At 39.0% G+C, this 21,542-nt stretch overlaps 3 protein-coding genes across 3 annotated transcripts; 2 read left to right on the forward strand and 1 right to left on the reverse strand.

The window, feature by feature from the left end:
• Positions 1–3,144: 3,144 nt before the first annotated feature.
• On the forward strand, positions 3,145–3,720 carry LOC123940803 (keratin-associated protein 13-1-like). Its single transcript, XM_046003701.1, has one exon. The coding sequence runs from the start codon at positions 3,196–3,198 to the stop codon at positions 3,718–3,720; it is 525 nt and encodes a 174-aa protein (XP_045859657.1). The 5' UTR covers positions 3,145–3,195.
• Positions 3,721–11,924: 8,204 nt separating this feature from the next.
• Positions 11,925–12,440, reverse strand: LOC123940626 (keratin-associated protein 14-like). The gene has a single exon (XM_046003566.1). It carries the CDS (start codon positions 12,429–12,431, stop codon positions 11,925–11,927), a length of 507 nt encoding a protein of 168 aa, XP_045859522.1. The 5' UTR covers positions 12,432–12,440.
• Positions 12,441–16,235: 3,795 nt separating this feature from the next.
• LOC123940804 (keratin-associated protein 15-1) lies at positions 16,236–16,685 on the forward strand. Its single transcript, XM_046003703.1, is given in 1 exon segment — positions 16,236–16,685. A coding segment is annotated over 1 exon segment (450 nt).
• Positions 16,686–21,542: the final 4,857 nt, after the last annotated feature.

Raw genomic sequence — 21,542 nt, forward strand, 5'->3', positions numbered from 1 at the left:
AATAATAATAGTATTAGAATCTTTAAGTTAAAAATATTAGTTTTTGGGGCGCCTAGGTGGCTCAGTCGGTTAAGCGTCTGTCTTCGGCTCCGGTCATGATCCCAGGGTCCTGGGATGGAACCCCAGGATTCCTGCTGCTCAGCAGGGAGCCTGCTTCCCCCTCCCTCTCTGCCTGCCTCTCTGCTACTTGTGCTCTTTCTCTCTGTCAAATAAATAAATAAAATCTTAAAAAATATATTAGTTTTTGCTTATTGAATGTCTAACCTAGATAATTAGTGAAAGAAAGATCTCCAGCCTGTTATGCAACTTGAAGAAGACGAGCAGGTGGGTGTCCAAAGTTGTGACTTTCAACTATGGATGAGATTCTGTTGGAAACATGACTCAAATATCAAAACAATTTTGTTCATAGCCTAAGTGATGGGACTTTGCAATGAAAAGACTAGATGTCAGGGTGCCTGGGTGGCTCAGTGGGTTAAAGCCTCTGCTTTCTGCTCAGGTCATGATCTCAGGGTCCTGGGATCGAGCCCCACATCGGGCTCTCTGTTCAGCGGGATCCTGCTTTCCCCTCCTCTCTCTCTGCCTGTCTCTCTTCCTACTTGTGATCTCTCTCTCTGTCAAATAAATAAATAAAATCTTAAAAAAACAAAAAACAAAAAATGAGAAGTCATTGGACACATAGCCCAGAGTGATCAATTCTATGTGAAATATCTCAATTTTTAGTTGTTGAGAAATAAATCAGTTCAAAAAATGGTGGAGCTCTATGCTATATAGAACAAACAATATATTCACTGGGTCTAAGGTTAATGAATTAGTCTACAGGTGGGGAATTAACAAATCCTTTTGAAATTTATACTAGCTTACTGTGGATGAAGCTTCAGAAATTTAGAAGTAAAGAGAAGAGAAAAATACCTCTTTTCAGAGAATGATCCTTACACAAGGAGCCTGGAGTAATTGAAAACAAATTCACTAAACTTCATGGTTTGCCTCATAAATCTACACTCCCCTTTTAACCCGTAAGTTTTACCTTCAATATTATTTTATTTTTTTCCAGCTTTATTAAAGTATAAATGACAAATAAGTTATATGTATTTAAGGTATACAATGTGATGTTTAGATATAAGTCTACATTGTGAAATGATTATCAAAATAAAACTAATAAAATATTCACCATTTCACATGGTTACAACTTTTGCACTGGTGATTAAAACACTTAAGAACACCTTTCTTAGCAAATTTTAAGTATACAAAAGTGGTATTAATTGTTTCACTAACTACAGCTACCATATTGTATATTGGAACCCCAGAATTTATTCATCCTACATGACTGAAATCTTGTACTTTCTGACCAAGTTTATTTTAAGGAATTGTGTTTGAAAACAGAAAAATTGGGGAAATCATAATGTCCACAGTATTGTATCGATAGGAACCTTTACCTACTTGCTGAGGCACAAAGCAAGGAGAAATTCTGATTTTGATGAACAGAAAATCAAGGACTCACAAAGTAGGTATTTGAATTGGGTTCATTTACATCTTTCCTTAGTCCTCTTCCTTCTAGAAAGTTTACAATATTTCTTTTAAAACTGTTATAAATTTTATTGGAAAAATTAAATACTTTTAACATTATTATTGTGAGTTTATTATGGTTTTATTGGTAAAACAAAATTTTGCCATCAACCATAGTAGTTCATTCCCCTGGGCCTAGAATATCATTTAACTGATTTTAATTAATTAATTAGTTAACTTTTAGAGAGAGTGGGTGGTGCGAAGGGGAGAGGGAGAGAGAGAATTTTAAGCAGCCACCATACCTAGAGTGAAGCTTGACATGGGGCTTGATCCCATGACCATGAGATCATGACCTAAGCCCAAACCAAGAGTCAGATGCTTAACCAACTCAGCCACCCTGGCACTCCTATTTTATTTGTTTTTTTTTTTTTTCACTGATTTTATTTTAACTTTGAAGTTAGAAAGCAGCCAGTTACACTCTAAGAATATGATAAATTATCAAAATTTAAAAAAAAAATGAAACTGTAGTTAAGTAATGGCAAAACAAAACAAAACAAGAAAAACTGAGAAAACCAAACTTAAACACAGAAAAAAAAAACAACAACGAAAAATGGTAAGGGGACAGATGGAGTTGAGGAGAGTGAAAGAGGAGAGAGAGAGAGACACCACAGATTCATGTACCCCCAGAGGAAAAGGGATCTGGAAAAGAAACATTTAGGTAGGAAAATGAAGAGTGGTACCAGATTGTGGAAGTGCCAGAAAATCATTCAAAACCCTTGTAGTGAAAAGCTAAGACTTTCTAAAACATTAGAAGCCCTGGATATTTATAAATGTAGATGATAAAATGGATAATACATCACTCTTCATAAAAAATACTAAATTTGAAAGGTTCTAATTCCAAAGACATTGGGATGGAACAGATCATCATTTAGGATTACATCAGAAAAAAGGATGAAATCTGTTTTCTCTATTCTCTTTCAGCTATTCCCTGCCTTCGGCACACTAGTGTTTTCCTCTTGACCGCCTAGAAATGGGCCTACATTGACCTTCCTTGGGATTGCTTCAGCTGAGCCCTTGTGTGTCAGCTTTTCTTTAGATATGCGGCAAGATGTCTGTCAGTGTCTAGCCATCTCTCTCTTTGTTTTATCTATTTTTGTTCTCTCTTCACTGGACAAGAGACACAGTGGGTAACCACTACTTAATGCATTCTTTCTCTATTGCTGCCATAATAAATTACCAGCAAGTAATTTTGGAGCTTGTAGAGTATGGTGACAAGGTGGATCATTCCAGGAAGTCTCCATCCAGGCGGAAAGATGTTGATACACAGGACGCTGATGCAGGTAACAAGCCCAAGGAAAAGCTGTCGTGGTTGTGGTGTTTCCTCATCATGATGGGATGAACATTAATGTCAAACAGTCACGGAATTTCTGACACAGGAGCAGTTCATTGGCTTTGACTGTAACACCAAAATTATAGCACCCATAAATCCAAATGTGGGAAACTATTCAACTGCAATTAAAAAGGAGATTATTGAGTTACACATATGCAAAAGACCAGATTTAACATAGGAACCATGATTCTGTAGTGTGCCACACCTGTGACTGAGAGTATATAAATACCCTGGTCCAGAGATGAAATTCAAACACAGAATCTCCTCACGGTCACTCAGCTAAACCCACATCACCTACCAACATGTCCTACAGCTGCTGCTCTGGAACCTTCTCCTCCCGCTCCCTTGGAGGCTACCTGCGCTACCCAGGATCCTCCTGTGGCTCTTACCCCAGCAACCTAGTCTACCGCACTGACCTCTGCTCTCCCAGCACCTGCCAGCTGGGCTCCTTCTCCTCCAGTGGCTGTCAGGAGACCTGCTGTGAGCCCACTCTCTGCCAGACATCCTGCGTGGTGTCCAGACCTTGCCAGACGTTCTGCTACTGCCCGAGGACCTCCACGCTCTGTAGTCCTTCATGGACTGCTTACCCCGGGTCTGTGGGCATTGGGTCTAGCAGCTACCATTCCCTGGGCTATGGATCCAGAAGCTGCTACTCACTGGGTTGCAGATCCCAGGGCTTCAGATCGCTGGGTTACGGAGTCTGTGGCTTCCCTTCTCTGGGCTATGGATCCAGATTTTGCCACCCAACCTACTTCACCTCTAGGAGCTATCAGTCATTGTGTTACAGGCCACCCTGTGGATCTGGCTTCTACAGAGCAACTTTTTGAGGGTCCAGATACATTTGAGTATTGAAATCGAAGTCTCTATTTAGTACAGCCATCGTCTTCATTTCCACCATTTACTACTATTATTCTATTCTTAAATCATAAATTTCTTGTAGCTCTGAATTTCGGCCAACTGAACTTAATGAGTAATCTCAAATGAACTAAATTCTGTACAATTGATGGAATATATGCTATTGGATTTTCATTGAAAAGTAATTAAAAATGAACATTTTAATCTAATAAATTTTTGTAAGCTGGCACTCAAATATATTGTTGATCTTCTTTTTATTATTATTATTTGCCTGTAGTTTTGTGCTTCATGGATTTGGGAGATTTTTGTAAAGATCAATATGACTCTGAGACTGGGTTTGGACACACAATATGATAGATTTGAAGAAATAACTGTTGACATTCTTTACGTTTCTTGTTGGGAAGTATTCATTTCCTGAAGGTCCATATTTTGTATGTCTCAACGTCAGTGACACAGCTGAGAATAAAGGTCATGAATTTTTTCTGATAAAGGAAAACAAAGAAATTGGTACATAAACTAGAAATGCAGACAACAAGAATATGATATAATTTTTAAGGTAAAGTTATGCATCAATAGACATGTACTTCAGAGTCTAACATCTGAGTGGATTTTCAGCAGGAAGAAGATGAGCCTTAACTCCCAGGATAGAGGCTATATATGCACTTTGTTGGTTAGTCTAAGTGCCACGATCCCTGCCTAGCACAGGTGGTGTGTTCCTGACCCTTATGTATAAACATATGTGAGTTATGAAATCTTAGGTAGGGGGTACCTACCTAAGAAAGGTCAAGGAAGTGTGAATAACCTCCCGATGCTTCTCCAAGTTTCAGCCTTTCAAGCTAAGAGCAACACACCTGAGCAGTGTTGAACAAACATTTATGTTTATTAATATTAGTCTTGATTGCTGTCTCCCCAAAATAGAGCTGAAGTCAAGAAGTTGGGTGCAGGTGGTTTCCTTGGTATAAGGATCCCAGGGAACAGGCATGGGAGATAAAGGAAGGTTAAAGAATCAGGGAGGAAAATCTCATAAACGGACACCTTTTTTTAGTTAATATTACAGTGGGCAATGGGAATGTAATCTTTCTTGACCTTTTTAGGGACTTAAGGAATGACTCTCAGAATTATTTACCTCAGGATCTGATCAACAGGTAGAAGCATTTATCCATCAGCTCCACCTCTCATTGGCTCAGTGTTGTAGCCAGATGTATGTTAACTTCCTGGAACGTCATTCAGTATAAAAGGAGGATTCACATGGCTTATGTTTGTTTTCCTGGCTGTGATCTCAGAGAAGTTCAGGGAGAGAGTGAAGGAAATGCTGTGTTTGGGTGGAGAAACTCTGTGCAAAGAGAGTTGGAGTCTGGGTGAAATTGTTCACTATAGCTGTGCCTGGGATCTGCCAAGAGAATGAGGATATAAAGGAGGGCACAAGAGGTATCAGATATACCACTTCCATTTAATGCTCAAACATCCCTGTGGAAAGATAAACATTATGTCCTATAGACCTTTCCAGACATAAGGGAATAAAAACTCAAAAGGATTAGAAGCTTACCAAAGTTCATAAGTCAAAGATCTTATAGAATCTGACCTCTTGAATCTATCCTTTATTGTTCTTTCTGTTTTGTTTTGTTTTTTAATATGCAATTCTTTGTTTAACCCAAGAGTAGCTGAGTATCCCTTGTACTACAGAAATTTCTTCTAATGAATAGGCTTCAACTCCTATGGGAGGTTGTTTCATTAGCCTCATGAATAGTACCCAGAATAAAGAGTAGAAATGGGGCGCCTGGGTGGCTCAGCGGGTTAAGCCGCTGCCTTCGGCTCAGGTCATGATCTCAGGGTCCTGGGATCGAGTCCCGCATCGGGCTCTCTGCTCAGCAGCGAGCCTGCTTCCCTCTCTCTCTCTCTGCCTGCCTCTCTGTCTACTTGTGATCTCTCTCTGTCAAATAAATAAATAAAATCTTTAAAAAAAAAAAAAGAGTAGAAATGAAAATAAATTTAGCATTTAGGAGAAATGCATGAAGGAAGGGTGAGCTAATTTTTTTTTATAAATTTATTTATTTTTTTTCAGCATAACAGTATTCATTGTTTTTGCACAACACCCAGTGTTCCATGCAATACGTGCCCTCCCTATTACCCACCACCTGGTTCCCCCAACCTCCCCCCCCCTTCAAAACCCTGAGGTTGTTTTTCAGAGTCCATAGTCTCTTGTGGTTCGCCTCCCCTTCCAATTTTTTTTTTTATAAACATATAATGTATTTTTATCCCCAGGGGTACAGGTCTGTGAATCGCCAGGTTTACACACTTCACAGCACTCACGATAGCACATACCCTCCCCAATGTCCATAACCCCCTCCCCCTCTCCCAACCCCACCTCCCCCCAGCAACCCCCAGTTTGTTTTGTGAGATTAAGAGTCATTTATGGTTTGTCTCCCTCCCAATCCCATCTTGTTTCATTTATTCTTCTCCTATCCCCCTAACCCCCCATGTTGCATCTCCATGTCCTCATATCAGGGAGATCATATGATAGTTGTCTTTCAGGTGAGCTAATTTTATTTGAAAATATTTGTATTAACTATAATACTTAATAAAGGAGTGAGAGAGAAATATATGACTACCTCTCAGGAAGAGATCCCTGGAAATCCTGAGTGCTGTGACAAATCCTATATTCCTCACTTTAATTATTATTATTAGTGTCACATCACAATGTTCCTTTCTTTAATACTAACATCATGAACAAAAATAACTTTAAAAAAAAGCACTCTCACACCTCACTTTGTATATTCAAGTTCAATACCAGCAATTAGAGATGATCAACTTCTTGTTTAAGCCTTTAAAAATGGGACGCCTTGGTGGCTCAGTCATTAAGCATCTGCCTCCAGCTCAGGTCATGATCCCAGAGTCCTGGGATCGAGCATTGGGCTCCCTGCTCAGGGGGAGTCTGCTTCTTCCTCTCCCTCTACTTCTCTCTGTTTATGTCTCTTTGTGTGTGTCAAATAATTAAAATATTTTTTTAATTAAAAAAGAAAATTGTGTTCGGGAGAGGGGGAGCGGGCTATGGACATTGGGGAGGGGAGGCGAACCATAAGAGACTATGGACTCTGAAAAACAACCTGAGGGTTTTGAAGGGTCAGGGGTGGGAGGTTGGGGGAACAGGTGGTGGGTAATGGGGAGGGCACGTTTTGCATGGAGCACTGGGTGTTGTGCAAAAAGAATGAATACTGTTACGCTGAAAAAATAAATAAAATGGAAAAAAAAAAAAAGAAAATAAATGAAAAGATAAAGATGATTCTTATGTAACTTGGCAGATTTCTTAATTTTCTTTCAAATTCCCAAACATAAACACTGCTGTTCCTAGAAACTTTTATATGAAAATTAAAAAAGAGAAACAGTAAAATTGCCAAAATCTTGTGATATCTTCCACAAACTGTAAACTGCAGTCCCATCTTGGTGAGTCAGGTTGAAGGAGTGGAAGCAATCTGAGTAAAATCATGGGAAAGTCCTTGAGTAGAGAAAAGGAGTACTGTTTGTGCAGAAGTAGCTTGGGGACGGGGAAGGGAAGATTTAGAATCTAGCATGGCAGAGTCGTAGCCCAATCAAGAAACAGAAGAAAATCTCTTGTGTGTGCTTTGTTATATAAAACAGCATACTAACAGCCTAAAAACCAGCAACACAAAGGCACAAGGATAATAATACAACAGATGTGATTTATGAGGTAAAGAAAAGCATTGATTGCCAAACTAACCTACTGTGGATATTCATGAATGCTTTTAAAAATTTTAAAACTACAACTTTCTCTTTCATTAGCAGAATTTTATAGTTTGTTTGGATACAATTATGAGTTATTTGTTTACAATACTTCCAACTGTTACTTCTTCTTCGTAGGAATCTTACCTGTCTTTATCAAGATGTTGTCCTTCTCCAGATTTACACTTTTTATTATTACTGAGGCAACCAATAATTTTATCTTTGATGTTGACCTTTTTAAATAATTTTACATTAACATTGTCAAATAGAGCATTATGAACTTTACTTGGATTCTTTGTACTGTACTGGGGAGAGGAACATTTTACTTCTACTCTTGAGATTCTTTGGCTGGTCTAATAATTAAATTGATTTAAAACAGATGAACTGGGGCACCTGGGTGGCTCAGTAGGTTAAAGCCTCTGCCTTTGACTCAAGTCATGATCCCAGGGTCCTGGGATCGAGCCCCACATTGGGCTCTCTGCTCAGCGGGGAGCCTGCTTCCCTTCCTCTCTCCACCTACTTGTGATCTCTGTCTGTTAAATAAATAAATAAAATATTTAAAAAAATTTTTAAAAACCAGATGAACTGGAGTAAGACAAAAATTTAATAATTATTGTATAACTCCCAGGTGGGGAGTAACTCCTTGAAATGGCCAAAACCATCACTTTAAATACCATCTGTAGCTCAAGACAAAGGAAGATTTTGGAGGTAAGGAGTCAGTTATAGAGGTGACCAGGAAAAGACCAGTAAAAAAGGCTAAAGCTGGGGGCGCCTGGGTGGCTCAGCAGGTTAAAGCCTCTGCCTTCAGCTCAGGTCATGATCCCGGGGTCCTGGGATCGAGCCCTGCATCGGGCTCTCTGCTTAGCGGGGAACCTGCTTCCTCCTCTCTCTCTCTGCCTGCCTCTCTGCCTACTTGTAATCTCTATCTGTCAAATAAATAAATCTTAAAAAAAAAAAAAAAAAGGCTGAAGCTGTTACACAGATTGAGATTTCTGGACTGTTGAGTCTTTCCCCTTTTCCTGGCATGGGGTGGGGCAGAGGAGGCACTCTTACAGAGGTTTCCCTTATGAATATAAATATCTCTTATAAAAGGGTAACTTCTACTCAATTTTCAGATCTTCTTTTGTGTCTGTGTTTTCTTAAAAATACCGAGCTTAAAATAATCGCCAGGACAAGAAGGCATATTTTGAGGTGGCAGATTCAAATGGATGAAGAAATCAAATGGTTATTAGAATTAGTTCATTTTCTGCGTAAGCCTTTGATAATATGGACATAAAACTGCCTTCATCTAATCCTTAGTGAAGTTTTTCTGCTGCTAATAGAAGAGCACATCAACAACCATTGCTTTTGTGTGTGTGCTGTTTTGTGTACACAGGAAAATTTAGGGTTTAACATGAGTGAAAATCATTTAGAAGAATTATTTGACCTCAATGAAAATGTATGCATCTCAGTGATCTAATAACAATCTTTTGCAACTGCTAATGATAAGTCATCATCTTTGGAAGCAACTGGTGATGTAAATTTACCAGAAAGAGAACTCCAATACGGAAGAAAATAGAGCCCCAATTAGGACAGCTGCCCAGGAAACAGTGCTCCAGAGAATGAACAGTCTTTACAGGATAATATGCTTTTCTACATCTTGGAAAAGCTCAAAAAAAATTGCAGATGAGCATATAGGTAGAAATCCTAAGTTTTAACATCAAGGAATTCGGAGAGTAGGAGCACTGATTGATATCTCAAGGACAAGACGGTTTTTCTTTAGGCTCCTCATTCACAAAGCAGATGTACAATGCATGCGTGGTGGGCCATAAATCAGACTTGTGGTTTGAGCAAAGTTTATATACAGTCATGCTGACTTAGAAAGAAGTCTAAAATGGCTTCCTAGGTGAGTTTTTCTTTCATCACAATATTAAAAAAAACTACTTTGGGGGGCTGGCTTAGTCGGAAGAGCATACAACTCTTGATTTGCAAGTCATGAGTTTGAAAAGTTGTAAAGATTACTTACGTACTTGCTTACACAAATACAAAATAAGTAAATACACACATGGGTACACAGAAAAAAAAACAAACAAACACCTCAAAGAACACTTTTGCTTTCTTTTGAAGTGGTTACTGTTGCTTATTCAGCAAAATTGTCTCTGAATTTTCATGTGGCCCATGACATTGCTGACCCCCATGGTAGATAGTAAATGGCATCGAATTGTTGTACAAATGAAATATTCACCATCAACTTGCTTTAGGAACAGAAATTACTTATTCACTTTTTCACTAAAGATGAGCTTCTTCCATTTTAGCTCATTGTTCCTAAAAATAATTTTTGCAAAGTTTAAAGAAGGATATTCCCAGACAAAACAAATAGTTGCAGATTTAAACAATATAATATGTGGTCAAGCCACTCCAGCAAGAGCATGTAAATTATTCTTTATATGCTGTGTGGCAGCCTCAATTTCTTGCTCTTCATGCACAACCCATCCGAAATTCTCAAGTTCCTCACTGTCTCCACCTACTGGTCACTTGGTGTATATTATTGCATGCTGCAGCCTATGGAAAGAACCCACCCTATCAGTATTTACTGGCTGCTTTAGACCAACAAATAACCTGCCACCAGCATATGAATGTGTAAGCAGTCCTATCCCTTGTATCTGAGTGTAATTTGTCTTTCAATGATCCCTCTGCACACTCTCTTTGCCAGAAAAGTGACAGTTCTATTTTACTCAAAAAAGGATGAACAAAGGAAGGACAGAAGTCTTGTCTTCTTCCAGATTTAACGTTGGTTAAAGTAAAACCACTGCTCACTATGCATACATCTTATACTCCATGAGCTAAAAGCATGACCGAAGTTGGAGGTCTCCCAAACCAATCTCACTTACATTAATTCAATTATCACTCATTATAAATACAAAGGAAAAAACAAACAAACAAACAAACAAAACTCTAAGACCATTACCGGAGGAGACAGGATGCTGAAACAAACAGAATGAACCAAGACATATGGTTACCCTGTGGGTGAGAATCTAGTTATCTGTATCTTTAGTAATGTTGTCCTTGACTTAGTGGATAAAAGTCTGGGGCACAACTGATTCCCAGGTCATCAGCTACCTGGATGTTTAGCTGAATGCTGTTAACAACAGAATATTTGCACTGGTCTTGAGTTTTGTTTTGTTGTGTTTTCAAACAAGTGTTATTAACTGAACAACCAAAAAGCAGGAGCAAGTTGGGATTTCATCAAACCTATGGGACTGACTATAGTGGGGCTACTTACTAATAAATATTAGAATGCGTTAGATATTTCATTTAGAGACTTTATTTCTTTTTATCATTGTTATTATTATTTACTTTTTATTTAAATTCCAGTATAGTTAACACAGAGTGTTATATTAGTTTCAAGGGCACCATATAGTGACTCAACACTTGAGACTTGGTTTCCTATGTCAGTTGACTGCGGTGACTGGAACCTCACCAAATCTAACTCACTAACGTCTAACTTCTGACTGGAGAGCTTCACTCCACTTTTGCATGTAATTTAGGATATATTTTATTAGAGTTGCCTTCCTTCCAAAATTCTGTAGTGTATTTAATATCCATTATAATTTATAATTATTTTATATGAAAACACTGAAATTTCTAACTCCATACAGAACAAAAGGCCACAATGGTTTGTAGTCTTAAAAATGTGTTTCTAGGCTTTATCATATGAAGGTATGGAGTGGACATTAAAGATAAAACAATTTCTTTCAAACCAAAAAGACAGTTGATGATTTTATTTTTTAAAGTAAATGTATATATATGTGCATATATATATATTTTAGAGAGAGAGAGAGCATGAGTGGGGAGGAGCAGAGGGAAAGGGAGAAGCCCACTCTGCGCTAAGTACAGAGCACAACATGGGGTTCAAACCCACAACCCTGAGATCAGGACCTAACCTGAACCGAAATCAAGAGCTAGATGTTCAATGAACTGTGCCTCCCAGGAATCCCTTAAATAAAAAAAAAAAAATTGAATGATAAATACAAATACATAAATATCCAGTCAGATATTTAGAAGTAGTTTTGAAGACACAGAGTAAACAAATAACACGAAAATATATATGTGAATGTCATGTAACATACTTTTATTTAAACTTAGATTTTTCCATCTTGTAAAATTTGAAACAAATGTATTAAGAGAAATAACTAGGAGATATTAAGAAAGATTAAAAAAGAAATATGTTTCAATATTGCATATATAACTATAAGAAATTTGTTTCAACATCTTTCTTCCATGAACATATTTTCCAATTACTGGAATTCAAATTATTTCTAAACCATAGAAGGTCACAATAGAAGTCAAATTTGTAAGCTAATGATAAGGACAGACATCAATAGATAGCATGGATCTTGACATAGTTGGTATTGTGGTAAATGTCTAGACACGGTAGGTATTATTTTCCAACATAAGATTAGTAGAAGCCAGATCCACAGGTTGGTTGGTAGAAAGCAGACTGGCAGCTTCTAGAAGAGTAGTAGAGTGGACGGTAAAAGCTGGATCTACAACCCAGGGATGAAAAGGCACTGGGACCACAGCCCACTGACTGGAAACCACCCAATCCAAAGCCCAGAGAGGGAGAGCCACAACCAAAAGATTGAAAGCCGCTGGAGCCAAAGCCCAGAGACCCTGTATAAGTTGTCTGGCAGGGACTGAAGAGCGTGGAGGTTCTTGAGGGGTAGCAGGATGTCTGGCAAGGTCTGGACACCACGTAGGACGTCTGGCAGCTGGTGGGCTCACAGCAGGTCTCTTGACAGCCACTGGAGAGGGAGGAGCCCAGCTGGTATGTGCTGGGAGACTGGAGGTTAGTGTTGCAGAACAGGTTGCTGGGGTAAGATGAGCCGCAGAAAGATCCTGGGTAGCGCAGGTATCCCCCAAGGGACTGGGAGGAGAAGTTTCCAGAGCAGCAGTTGTAGGACATGGTGACAGGAGATGTGTTGTATAATGAGAAGCTTCTGAGTTTGAATGCCACTTCTCAGACTGGGGCATTTATATACCCTTATCATTGGGTGTGCCACCCACATGACCCATAAAAACAGGTTACCTTCTGCTTTTAACTGAATTGAAAAGATCATCATATTCAAACATATGTAGTGTTTGTGGTTTTACAACTGGAAAATGCAGTAGTGTTTGTGCCTTGGAATTCAGGTAATAGTGTTGAATCTTCAAAGCTATTAGTCATCTCTCTCTACCAAAGGTCACCCAGCAGATCACTCAAAGTACTGCTTCAGAGGTTGACAGTGTCTAGGATGAGGAAAGGCCGGCTTAATTAAAAATAATTGATACCCCTTTCACAATCTGTCTCAAAATTGTTGCCATCTGGATAGCAAAGTTGCTAACTAACTGATCTATTCATAGTCATTTCTTTTAAACAAAAACACACATTGATTGTGGCCAAGCAAGTTTACTTAATGAATAGTGTCATCAGAAAGTAGCAGTGATAATATGCAAGATGTAGGAGGATTTTTTTTAAAGTCAGCTCTCAATTTGAACAGCTTCAGTGAAATATTAACTGAGGTTTCCTCATTTCCCATGTTCCTGCTTAAACCGTAAGCAGACTGGTAAGAGTTGATCTCAGTTTTTCTTTCTTTTGTGTAAGCATTTATTTTGGTATAAGTTAAATATTGAAGTTGTTTTATATTATTCTTGAATGTTAGAGGAGATTCATCTAAGATGTTGAAAAAGCATTAAAGGGGCGCCTGGGTGACTCAATGGGCTAAGCCTCTGCCTTCGGCTCAGGTCATGATCCCAGCGTCCTGGGATGGAGCCCCACATTATGCTCTCTGCTCAGCAGGGAGCCCGCTTCTCCCTCTCTCTCTCTCTGCCTGCCTCTCTGCCTACTTGTGATCAACGTCTGTCAAATAAATAAGTAAAATCTTTAAAAAAAAAAAGCATTAAAAATGACAAAGTGTGGCAAACATTTCCCATATATTTCTATCTCTAACCAGAGGCAGTGCTTATCACTAAAAAAATTCCCCAGCACCTGGAAAATGTTCTTGTTCTAAAGAAAGTTTATAAGGTAATTGCCTTGAAGTATTGGACCAAAGCAGCCATCTTAAGGAGAGTCTTCCTTGCCTCAGAAAGCAACATTCATCACTTTGACTTAAATTGTTTTCAGGTGTTTCTGACAAGTATTACAAAATTTCTAAAATAATGGTCATATTTTTTCTTGTTCTATGACTTGCGTTCCGCTTCTACATAGTAGGGTAATGAAGATTGATATTTGATTGAGAAGGTTCATCTTGCCATGGCTTCTGGGCTGTTCGACTCATTCCTTTCACACTAAAGCATACCCTTCCACTTCTGAACAAAAGTGTTAGAGTGCAAAAACCTCCATTCTGTTGAGAAAAGAATGTTCAAGAATTACCTAATATCTAACTCACAGAATATTCTTCCACAGAAAAAGCTGATATGAGTGATAAATGAAAATGCTTGAAAACCATTTTGTCTACTCAAAATGTTCAGACCCATAAAGTTTACAATTTGGGGGTTTAGCAATTATCCCCAGTCCTCTACCAGACTAGAATCACATTTATAATATCCTGACAAGGGGGGCACCTGGGTGGCTCAATGAGTTAAAGCCTCTGCCTTCAGGCTTTCAGGTCATCATCTCATGACATCATGATCATCAGGTCATGATCTCAGGGTCCTGGGATCGAGCCCCACGTCGGGCTCTCTGCTTGTCAGGGAGCCTGCTTCCTCCTCCTCTCTCTCTTCCTGTCTCTCTGCCTACTTGTGATCTTTGTCTGTCAAATAAATAAATAAATAATAAAATAAAATAAAATAAAAATTGTTTATAATATCCTGACAAGGTATTCCCAGTGCCCTCAAGATGGAAATCTCATTACCTACAGAAGTGACTTGTTTTAGATTTTTAACTGAATCTTCCTTTAAAACTTCCACCTAGCAATCTCAGTTCTTTCTAGAGTAAGTCTCAGCCCATTTCCATTGGACAACATATTGGTTTTTGAAGATGGGTGTCTTAAATGAGGTTTGCTGATTCCGATAGGTTATTTTAAGCCATTTCCTGCACCCATGACTACTCTACTTGCGGTCATCAATGCTGCACTTGATAGGAGGGTTTAGAAAAATACTTATAATACTAGTCTTCTAGGCAGAATATATATATCACTTGATACATGGGTCACATCAGAGGTCCCAAGGGCATTCATTCTTTATTTCACATTATCATCTGTTCTGATCCCCCCACCCCATTTCAACTTATAAAGATCATTTGTAACTATGAATTCTTCCAACACTTGATCTTTCTTTGAAGTCTACATGGGGTAGACACTTTTCTAATTACTTGATTTTATTGACCTTCTGTAGTAAAATTCCTACACAATGAAAGGAAATTAAGAGAACAAAATCCCCTATTTTATGTGTAGTCCTTATTCTTCTGTTCTCAAAACATCAACCCTACCAAAAATTTATTTAAACTTTATAGGGATGAAGAGTTTTTGATAATTTATCCATGACTTCTTTCAAAAACCAAGTCAACTTCATGGCTAGGATTCTTCAACTGCAGTATTTTTATAATTAATCTTCAATGTACTCCTGCAAATATTGGACCCCTTATGCTTTTTTTTCCCAGGTTTTATTTATTTGAGAGAGAGCAAGAGCATGAGCATGTGGGGGAGAGGGGCAGGGAGAGAGGGAGAAGCAGTCTCACAACTGAGCAGGGAATTCCACACAGGACTCTCTTCCAGGACCTGAGATCACAACCTGAGCAGAAGTCAGACACTTAACTGACTGAGCCTCCCAGGTGCTCCTGGGCACTTTATTTTATTTTATTCTTTTATTTTATTTTATCTTATTTTATTCTTTTATTTTACTTTACTTTATTTCAGAGAAAGAATGAGTGAGTGAGAGAGCAGAAGCAGGAGGAACAGCAGAGGGAGAGGGAGAAGCAGACTTCCCGCAGAGCAGAGAGCCCCAAACAGGGCTGGATTGCAGGACTCTGAGATCATGACCTGAACTGAAGGCAGACACTTAACTGACTGAACCACCCAGGTGCCCCTGGACCCTTCATTCTTAAATCAAAAACCTGTACACACAAAAGCAGCTTGGGTACTTGTGCTATAAAAAAAACCAAAATCCAAATATGTAGGGCACACATTTAGCTTTCTTACCAATTAAGTGTTCTTAGTGGGTTATTTCTTCGGTAAGGTCCACAAGATTTGGAAAATGAAACAGATATTAAGGATTGTAGGTTTTTTTGTTTTGTTTTGTTTTGGTTTGGTGTTTGTTTGTTTGCTTGTTTGTTTTCTGTTCTCAACTGGGTTCCTAAACTTGGGACATAATAAATATGCCCTCCAGACCACAAAGTATTTTTTTAGAACTTTAAGCAGAACAAAATTCTCGCTGTGTTACCCATTCGATACAATATCTTGAGGGATAGGATGAATAAAACACCAATCTTATAGGGACAATTACCTTACAATTATATTCATCTACCCAAGCTAGTTGAATGAGAGATGACATCTTTGCTCATAAACAATTGCTTTGAAAACCTAATGAAAATTTAAAAGTCTGCCTTCATTTAAAAAAAAAAAAAAGGTCTTTGAAGGTTAATGTATTTCGTTTTGACTGGAGACTAATTAAGCATTCTTATTAAAATGGGCACATGCTACTAACCCACTGCTGGGCTATATAAGCGTCCAGTAGAAGGTAACAGTCACACTCAGCAAACCTCTCTGCAACTCAGCTGAACTCAGAACTCGACATGCATTACAACTGCAGCCCTGGAAACTTCTCCCACTCTCTTGGAGGTTACCTGGGGTACCCATGTTCCACCTATGATTCTTTCTACCCCAGCAATGTAGTCTAGTCTCCCAGCACCTGCCAGCTGGGCTCCTCTGTCTTCGGTGGCTATCAGGAGATCTGCTGTGAGCCTACAAGTTTGGGGACATCCTGTGCTGGAGCCAGATCCTACCAGAAATCCTGCTTCTGCCCAAAGAAATCCATCTTCTTCAGTCCCTGTCACACAAATTACATGGGGTCTCTGGGATGTGGAAATATTTGCCTTGGGTCTCTTCATTGTGGAAGCACTGGTTTCCAGTCTCTGGGCTGTGGGTCCAGCTTCAGTGACCCAACTTACTTTACTTCCAGGAGTTGCCAGTCAACTTGTTACCAACCAGCCTTTAGCTCTCGCTTTTTTGGATCAACTTGCTGAATATTCCCCATTATTTCACCATTGTGTCTGTGCCTTATGAAACCTTAACATGTAGCCTGTCCAGTATCTGCAATTACTGACCATCTGCGTCACCAGGACTTGCCATCACCATCTCTCCCAGAGTATGTGATTCACTGTGGACAAAGTAACCTTGGCCTGTGACCTTTTCTAAATCAGACATATGAGATAAATCTTGGATTTTCATTTTTATGTCAATTCTCAGTGTCCCTTTCATTCCTCTCCAAGAATTCTTTTATTTTTCTCCTAGGATTCTTTCACTGAAGTATATTTCAAATAGCGCTGGCATTTAAAATAAATTTTTCTGTACCATGAATTATGGCACTCCATTTTTCTTTTTCATATGGTCCATTTGTTGAATGTAGCCAGTGCCTTCAACTGTCATCATTAGGTAAGCACCTTTTTGTTTTGTTTGTTTCATAGGTTTTATTACTATGGTACTGAATAGAAAACAAGGAATTTAAAGGATAATTTAAATTACGTGACATATCTTACAGGTTAAGGATTTATGTGCCCTGATAGATGAACTTGTTTATCTGATTGCTTCAGAAAATTTTGTTTCTAGTTAGGCATTCACTGCAAAAATATTTATTGAGCTTTGATTATAGACCTGGCATCATCCTGAATAAAGGCATAAATTCCCTGCCTTCATGAAGTTCACACACACACCATTCTAATTTACTGTCATGTAGCAAGTGCAATAATGGGGACAAAAAATTAAGTTTCAATAGGAATACAAAGAACAGGAACTTCAAAAAAAGTGTGAGGGGAAAAAATGTGTGAGGAAATCACATAAAACTCATCATTGACAACCCGAAGAGTTACCATTTCGTATTAAAAAAAAAAAAAAAATCTTATTGATTTAATGTGTTAGTTGTTGTCCTTTGAGAAATATCTGCCAAATAGGGTTTGATCTAAAAGACACTTTTTGGAGAAAATGCCTGTCAGGGAAAATGGAGAGGTAGCTGGAGAATTCTGGGAGAGTCATCAGACCACAATGAAGATCTGAATTCAGTGAAGGAAAGAGAGAAGCAAAGAAGGAATGTTGGCTTAGAATAACCTTCTTCAGAGCAGATCCAAGAAAGCCTTGATAAGCTATCCATTAAAGTAGTTCCGTGTCTCACAGACAGAGCTGGGCCTGCCTTAGTATCCCTGCCAAGCTCAATAACTGGCCAAGGAGAGGGCACGGTATGACGTTGGCATGCATGTGGTGGTAGATTCAGAGACTGGAGACTAGAGATGTCAGTCAGTTATCTTCCCTGCAGAGGCAGGTGTGAGAACTACATCATCAGAGCTTCCATGATGTTTATTCTGATTTATAGTAAGGCAAAATAGTGATAAATGGTGAAATGATAAATAAAAAGATGGAATTTTTCATGAATTAAATTTTTTTTTTACTTAATTTGGTCAAAAAATTAATTCCTGAAACAGACCCTATCTAGGACTCAGTGAGTGAAACTCTAACCCTATTGCTGAGTATGAGAAGGAATTGAGAATTACTGGATGGCCATCTTTGATTTTAAATATAACTAATGTATTAAACATGCTAGACCCAATAGTGTGTAATTAAGACATTGCTTCATCTTTCTTGTGATATTGAATTTCACACTTGACCTGAGGGCTCTAACTAGCCTGGATCTCTGAACAATTCCATGGGCAGATCTATGATCACATTAAGATATTAAGAAACATCTTTATCTCACATTAGTAGTTAATTTCAATCCACTATAAATTAAAAATCAGCATTATAGCTACATCGAGCCTCCTCCCTTTTTCTTTAATTTAGGCCTGTCATGTGATTTGACAGGCCACTGATGACATGATCTTTGATTTAAACTCCTTGCTCTCCCTTGTCTTCCATCAATATGCTACTCCCAATTTCTCCTGTTCAAGCCAGACAGAAAAGACAGGAGGAAAGAAAGTGAGACTCAGGTCATCCGTTGTAGCATGCCTTAGACTTCTTGTGTCAACGTGACTTCTTTGTTTCAGGAAACTTTTCCTGGGTAAAGGTGAGATTAAACCAATGAATCATTTCACTGTATTCTTCAGGAAACTTTTATGGACTCGCTTACTGGACAAAGTGGTCTGTAGACCTGGAAAAACAGAGCCCAAAGTAAGTAACCATTTGCTTATCGAGAGACCTGTGCCAGTATGTTCTCTTTGCTATGCTCGCCAGTCCTACAATATCACATAATAAATTTGCCCAGTCCCAATCAATTTCCTGCCCTGACACCATTTGAACCTAGAATCTCACTTCTAACACCTCTCTCGGGAGTCAACAGCTCAAACTCCCAGCATCCTCCCCTCATGCAGGAAATTTGGCTATATTTCATTTTGCTTAAGTAACATACTGGCTGATATTCAAAGGTGTTCAAAGGGACGTAAAAGTGTTCACTTAGCTAGTGTTATTTGCGAATCTGTCTTTGCTGTTGAAGATCCTCAGTTTTCACAGGTGTCTGAATAATGGCTCTTTCCCTAGTGGAGACTGTGGTGTGTTTTCCAGAAAGCATCTTGTTACCACCCTACACCACTGCCTGGAACCTTCTCCACTGAACCATTCACCTGACGGTGACCACACTCTTCCACAGCTTCTCGTTAGTTCCTCACTCTCCGTCCCTCCCGTCACCAGAGCTATGCTCCATCCTGCTTTCTTCTGCTAGCATCTGTTTGCTCTAGAGACAGACCTCTTGGCTGAGAGGAAACACACACACTATCTGCCTATCCATGGAAGCAGAGTTTGCTCCTAGAGCAGCTTCTTTCCACTCAGCCAACACTGATGACTCACTGAAGCATTTTGGGAGAGATACAGGGAATACTAGTCACTGTAACTCACAGCCTCCAAGAAACATAGACAATTTTCTGCCTTGTCCCCTCAGTGACACTAAGGCACAAAATCCCACAGATATCCCATTCTTTCATTATTTGTGTATTTATTTATTCATTTATTTATTTAAGATTTATTTATTTACTTGACAGATAGAGATCACAAGCAGGCAGAGAGAAAGGAGGAAGCAGGCTCCCTGCTGAGCAGAGAGCCTGATGAAGGGCTCAATCCCACTGAGCCGAAGGCAGAGGCTTTAACCCACTGAGCCACCCAGGCGCCCCTCCCACTCTTTTTATTAACACGGCACATTTAGCAAACGCATCCATACTCTTCAACTGTCTTCCCTGGGTCAACATTCTTTGTTTTGCTTCATATTTCTTTTCATATATTTTGTTTCATATATTTTATTAACATTTTTGCTGGACAGAAAGGAGAGAGTTTAAAAAAGAGTTGAAATCTATGGCATAGCTCATGTTTGAGAGATGTATATTCTCTCCTTATTCATCTTATTCTCTCCTTATTCATCTAATTGCTTCAGTTTTGGCTTTTGTTGTTGTTGTTGTTGTTGTTGTTGGACATTCATTATACAAACCGTTGTTAAGCTCTTATTATATAAAATATTCCTATTGTATAGGATAAGATTACTGTCGCCACTTCTGGGAAGCCACCACATTGTCCACGGATGGTACTTGTGACCTCTCCCTTCACAAGAAATGAGAAGTACTGTGTGTGTGTGTGTGTGTGTGTGTGTGTGTGTGTGTGTGTGTGTTGTGGGGGAGGGGTGATATCATTTTATCAGAATGAACTACTTGAAAGTAAATCTCTCCCCCTTAACGAATGTCTAAGCCTTAGGAACGTCTAAGCTTCTCTTGAAGGTTAAAACATTCTCAAAAACTATAAAATGGTTTGGCTGTGTCTTCTCTTGAGGATGTGACTCGAGAAAGAGAGATACATATGGACAGACACACACACACACACACGGAGATTTAAGGAATTGTCTCATATGACTTAAGAACTGGCAAGTCCAAAACTACTAGGGCAGGCCAGGGGGCTGAAAACTCAGGCAGGCTTTCTATTTGCCATCTTGGGCAGAATTACTTACTCTAGGAAAAACTTTGTTTTTGCTCTTAAGGCCTTAACTGATTCGATAAAGCCCACCCACATTACCTAGAATAATCTCTTTAAAAGAAAACTGATTGTAAATGAAAATTAAATCTACAAAATATCTTTTTTTAAGATTTTATTTTATTTATTTGACAGAGAGAGATCACAAGTAGATAGAGAGGCAGGCAGAGAGAGAGAGGGAGGGAAGCAGGCTCCCTGCTGAGCAGAGAGCCTGATGCAGGACTCGATCCCAGGACCCTGAGATCATGACCTGAGCCGAAGGCTGCAGCTTAACCCACTGAGCCACCCAGGCACCCCAAATCTACAAAATGTCTTCACAAGAACAGCAAAACTAGTTCTTAGCCAAACACCTAGGCACCATACCCTAATACAGCTGACACATAGAAATTACCTACCACAATCTCCATTCTCTTGAAAATCTGGACTGAGGATAACTATTGTATAACATATACAGTATAAATTAGTGCATGAGACCTTAAGCAGGAGTAAATTAAAATTTTACTTGTAAGTAATCTTCCTCTCAGTTTATAAAATTATTTTCATACTTTTTTAAGATCATTTTTCTTTTTTTTAAAGATTTTATTTATTTATTTGACAGAGAGAAAGAGAGACAATGAGAAAGGGAAAACAAGTAGGAGGAATGGGATCAGGAAAAGCAGGCTTCTCGCTGAGCAGGGAGCCAGGTGCGGGGCTCCATCCCAGGACCCTGGGATCATAACCTGAGCCACAGGGGCATGCTTGACAACTGAGCCACCCAGGGGCCCCCATTTTTCAGATTCTTAAGTCTAACTTGTAAGAGAGATTTCTAGCAGTTTCACAGTTGCCCACTGGAATATGGAAACCTCTTAATACATATCTGTGTGTGTTGATAAGAACAATTTCTTTTCTGC

The sequence above is a fragment of the Meles meles genome, chromosome 4 (assembly GCF_922984935.1).
Source record: "Meles meles chromosome 4, mMelMel3.1 paternal haplotype, whole genome shotgun sequence".
Classification (NCBI taxonomy): Eukaryota; Metazoa; Chordata; class Mammalia; order Carnivora; family Mustelidae; genus Meles; species Meles meles.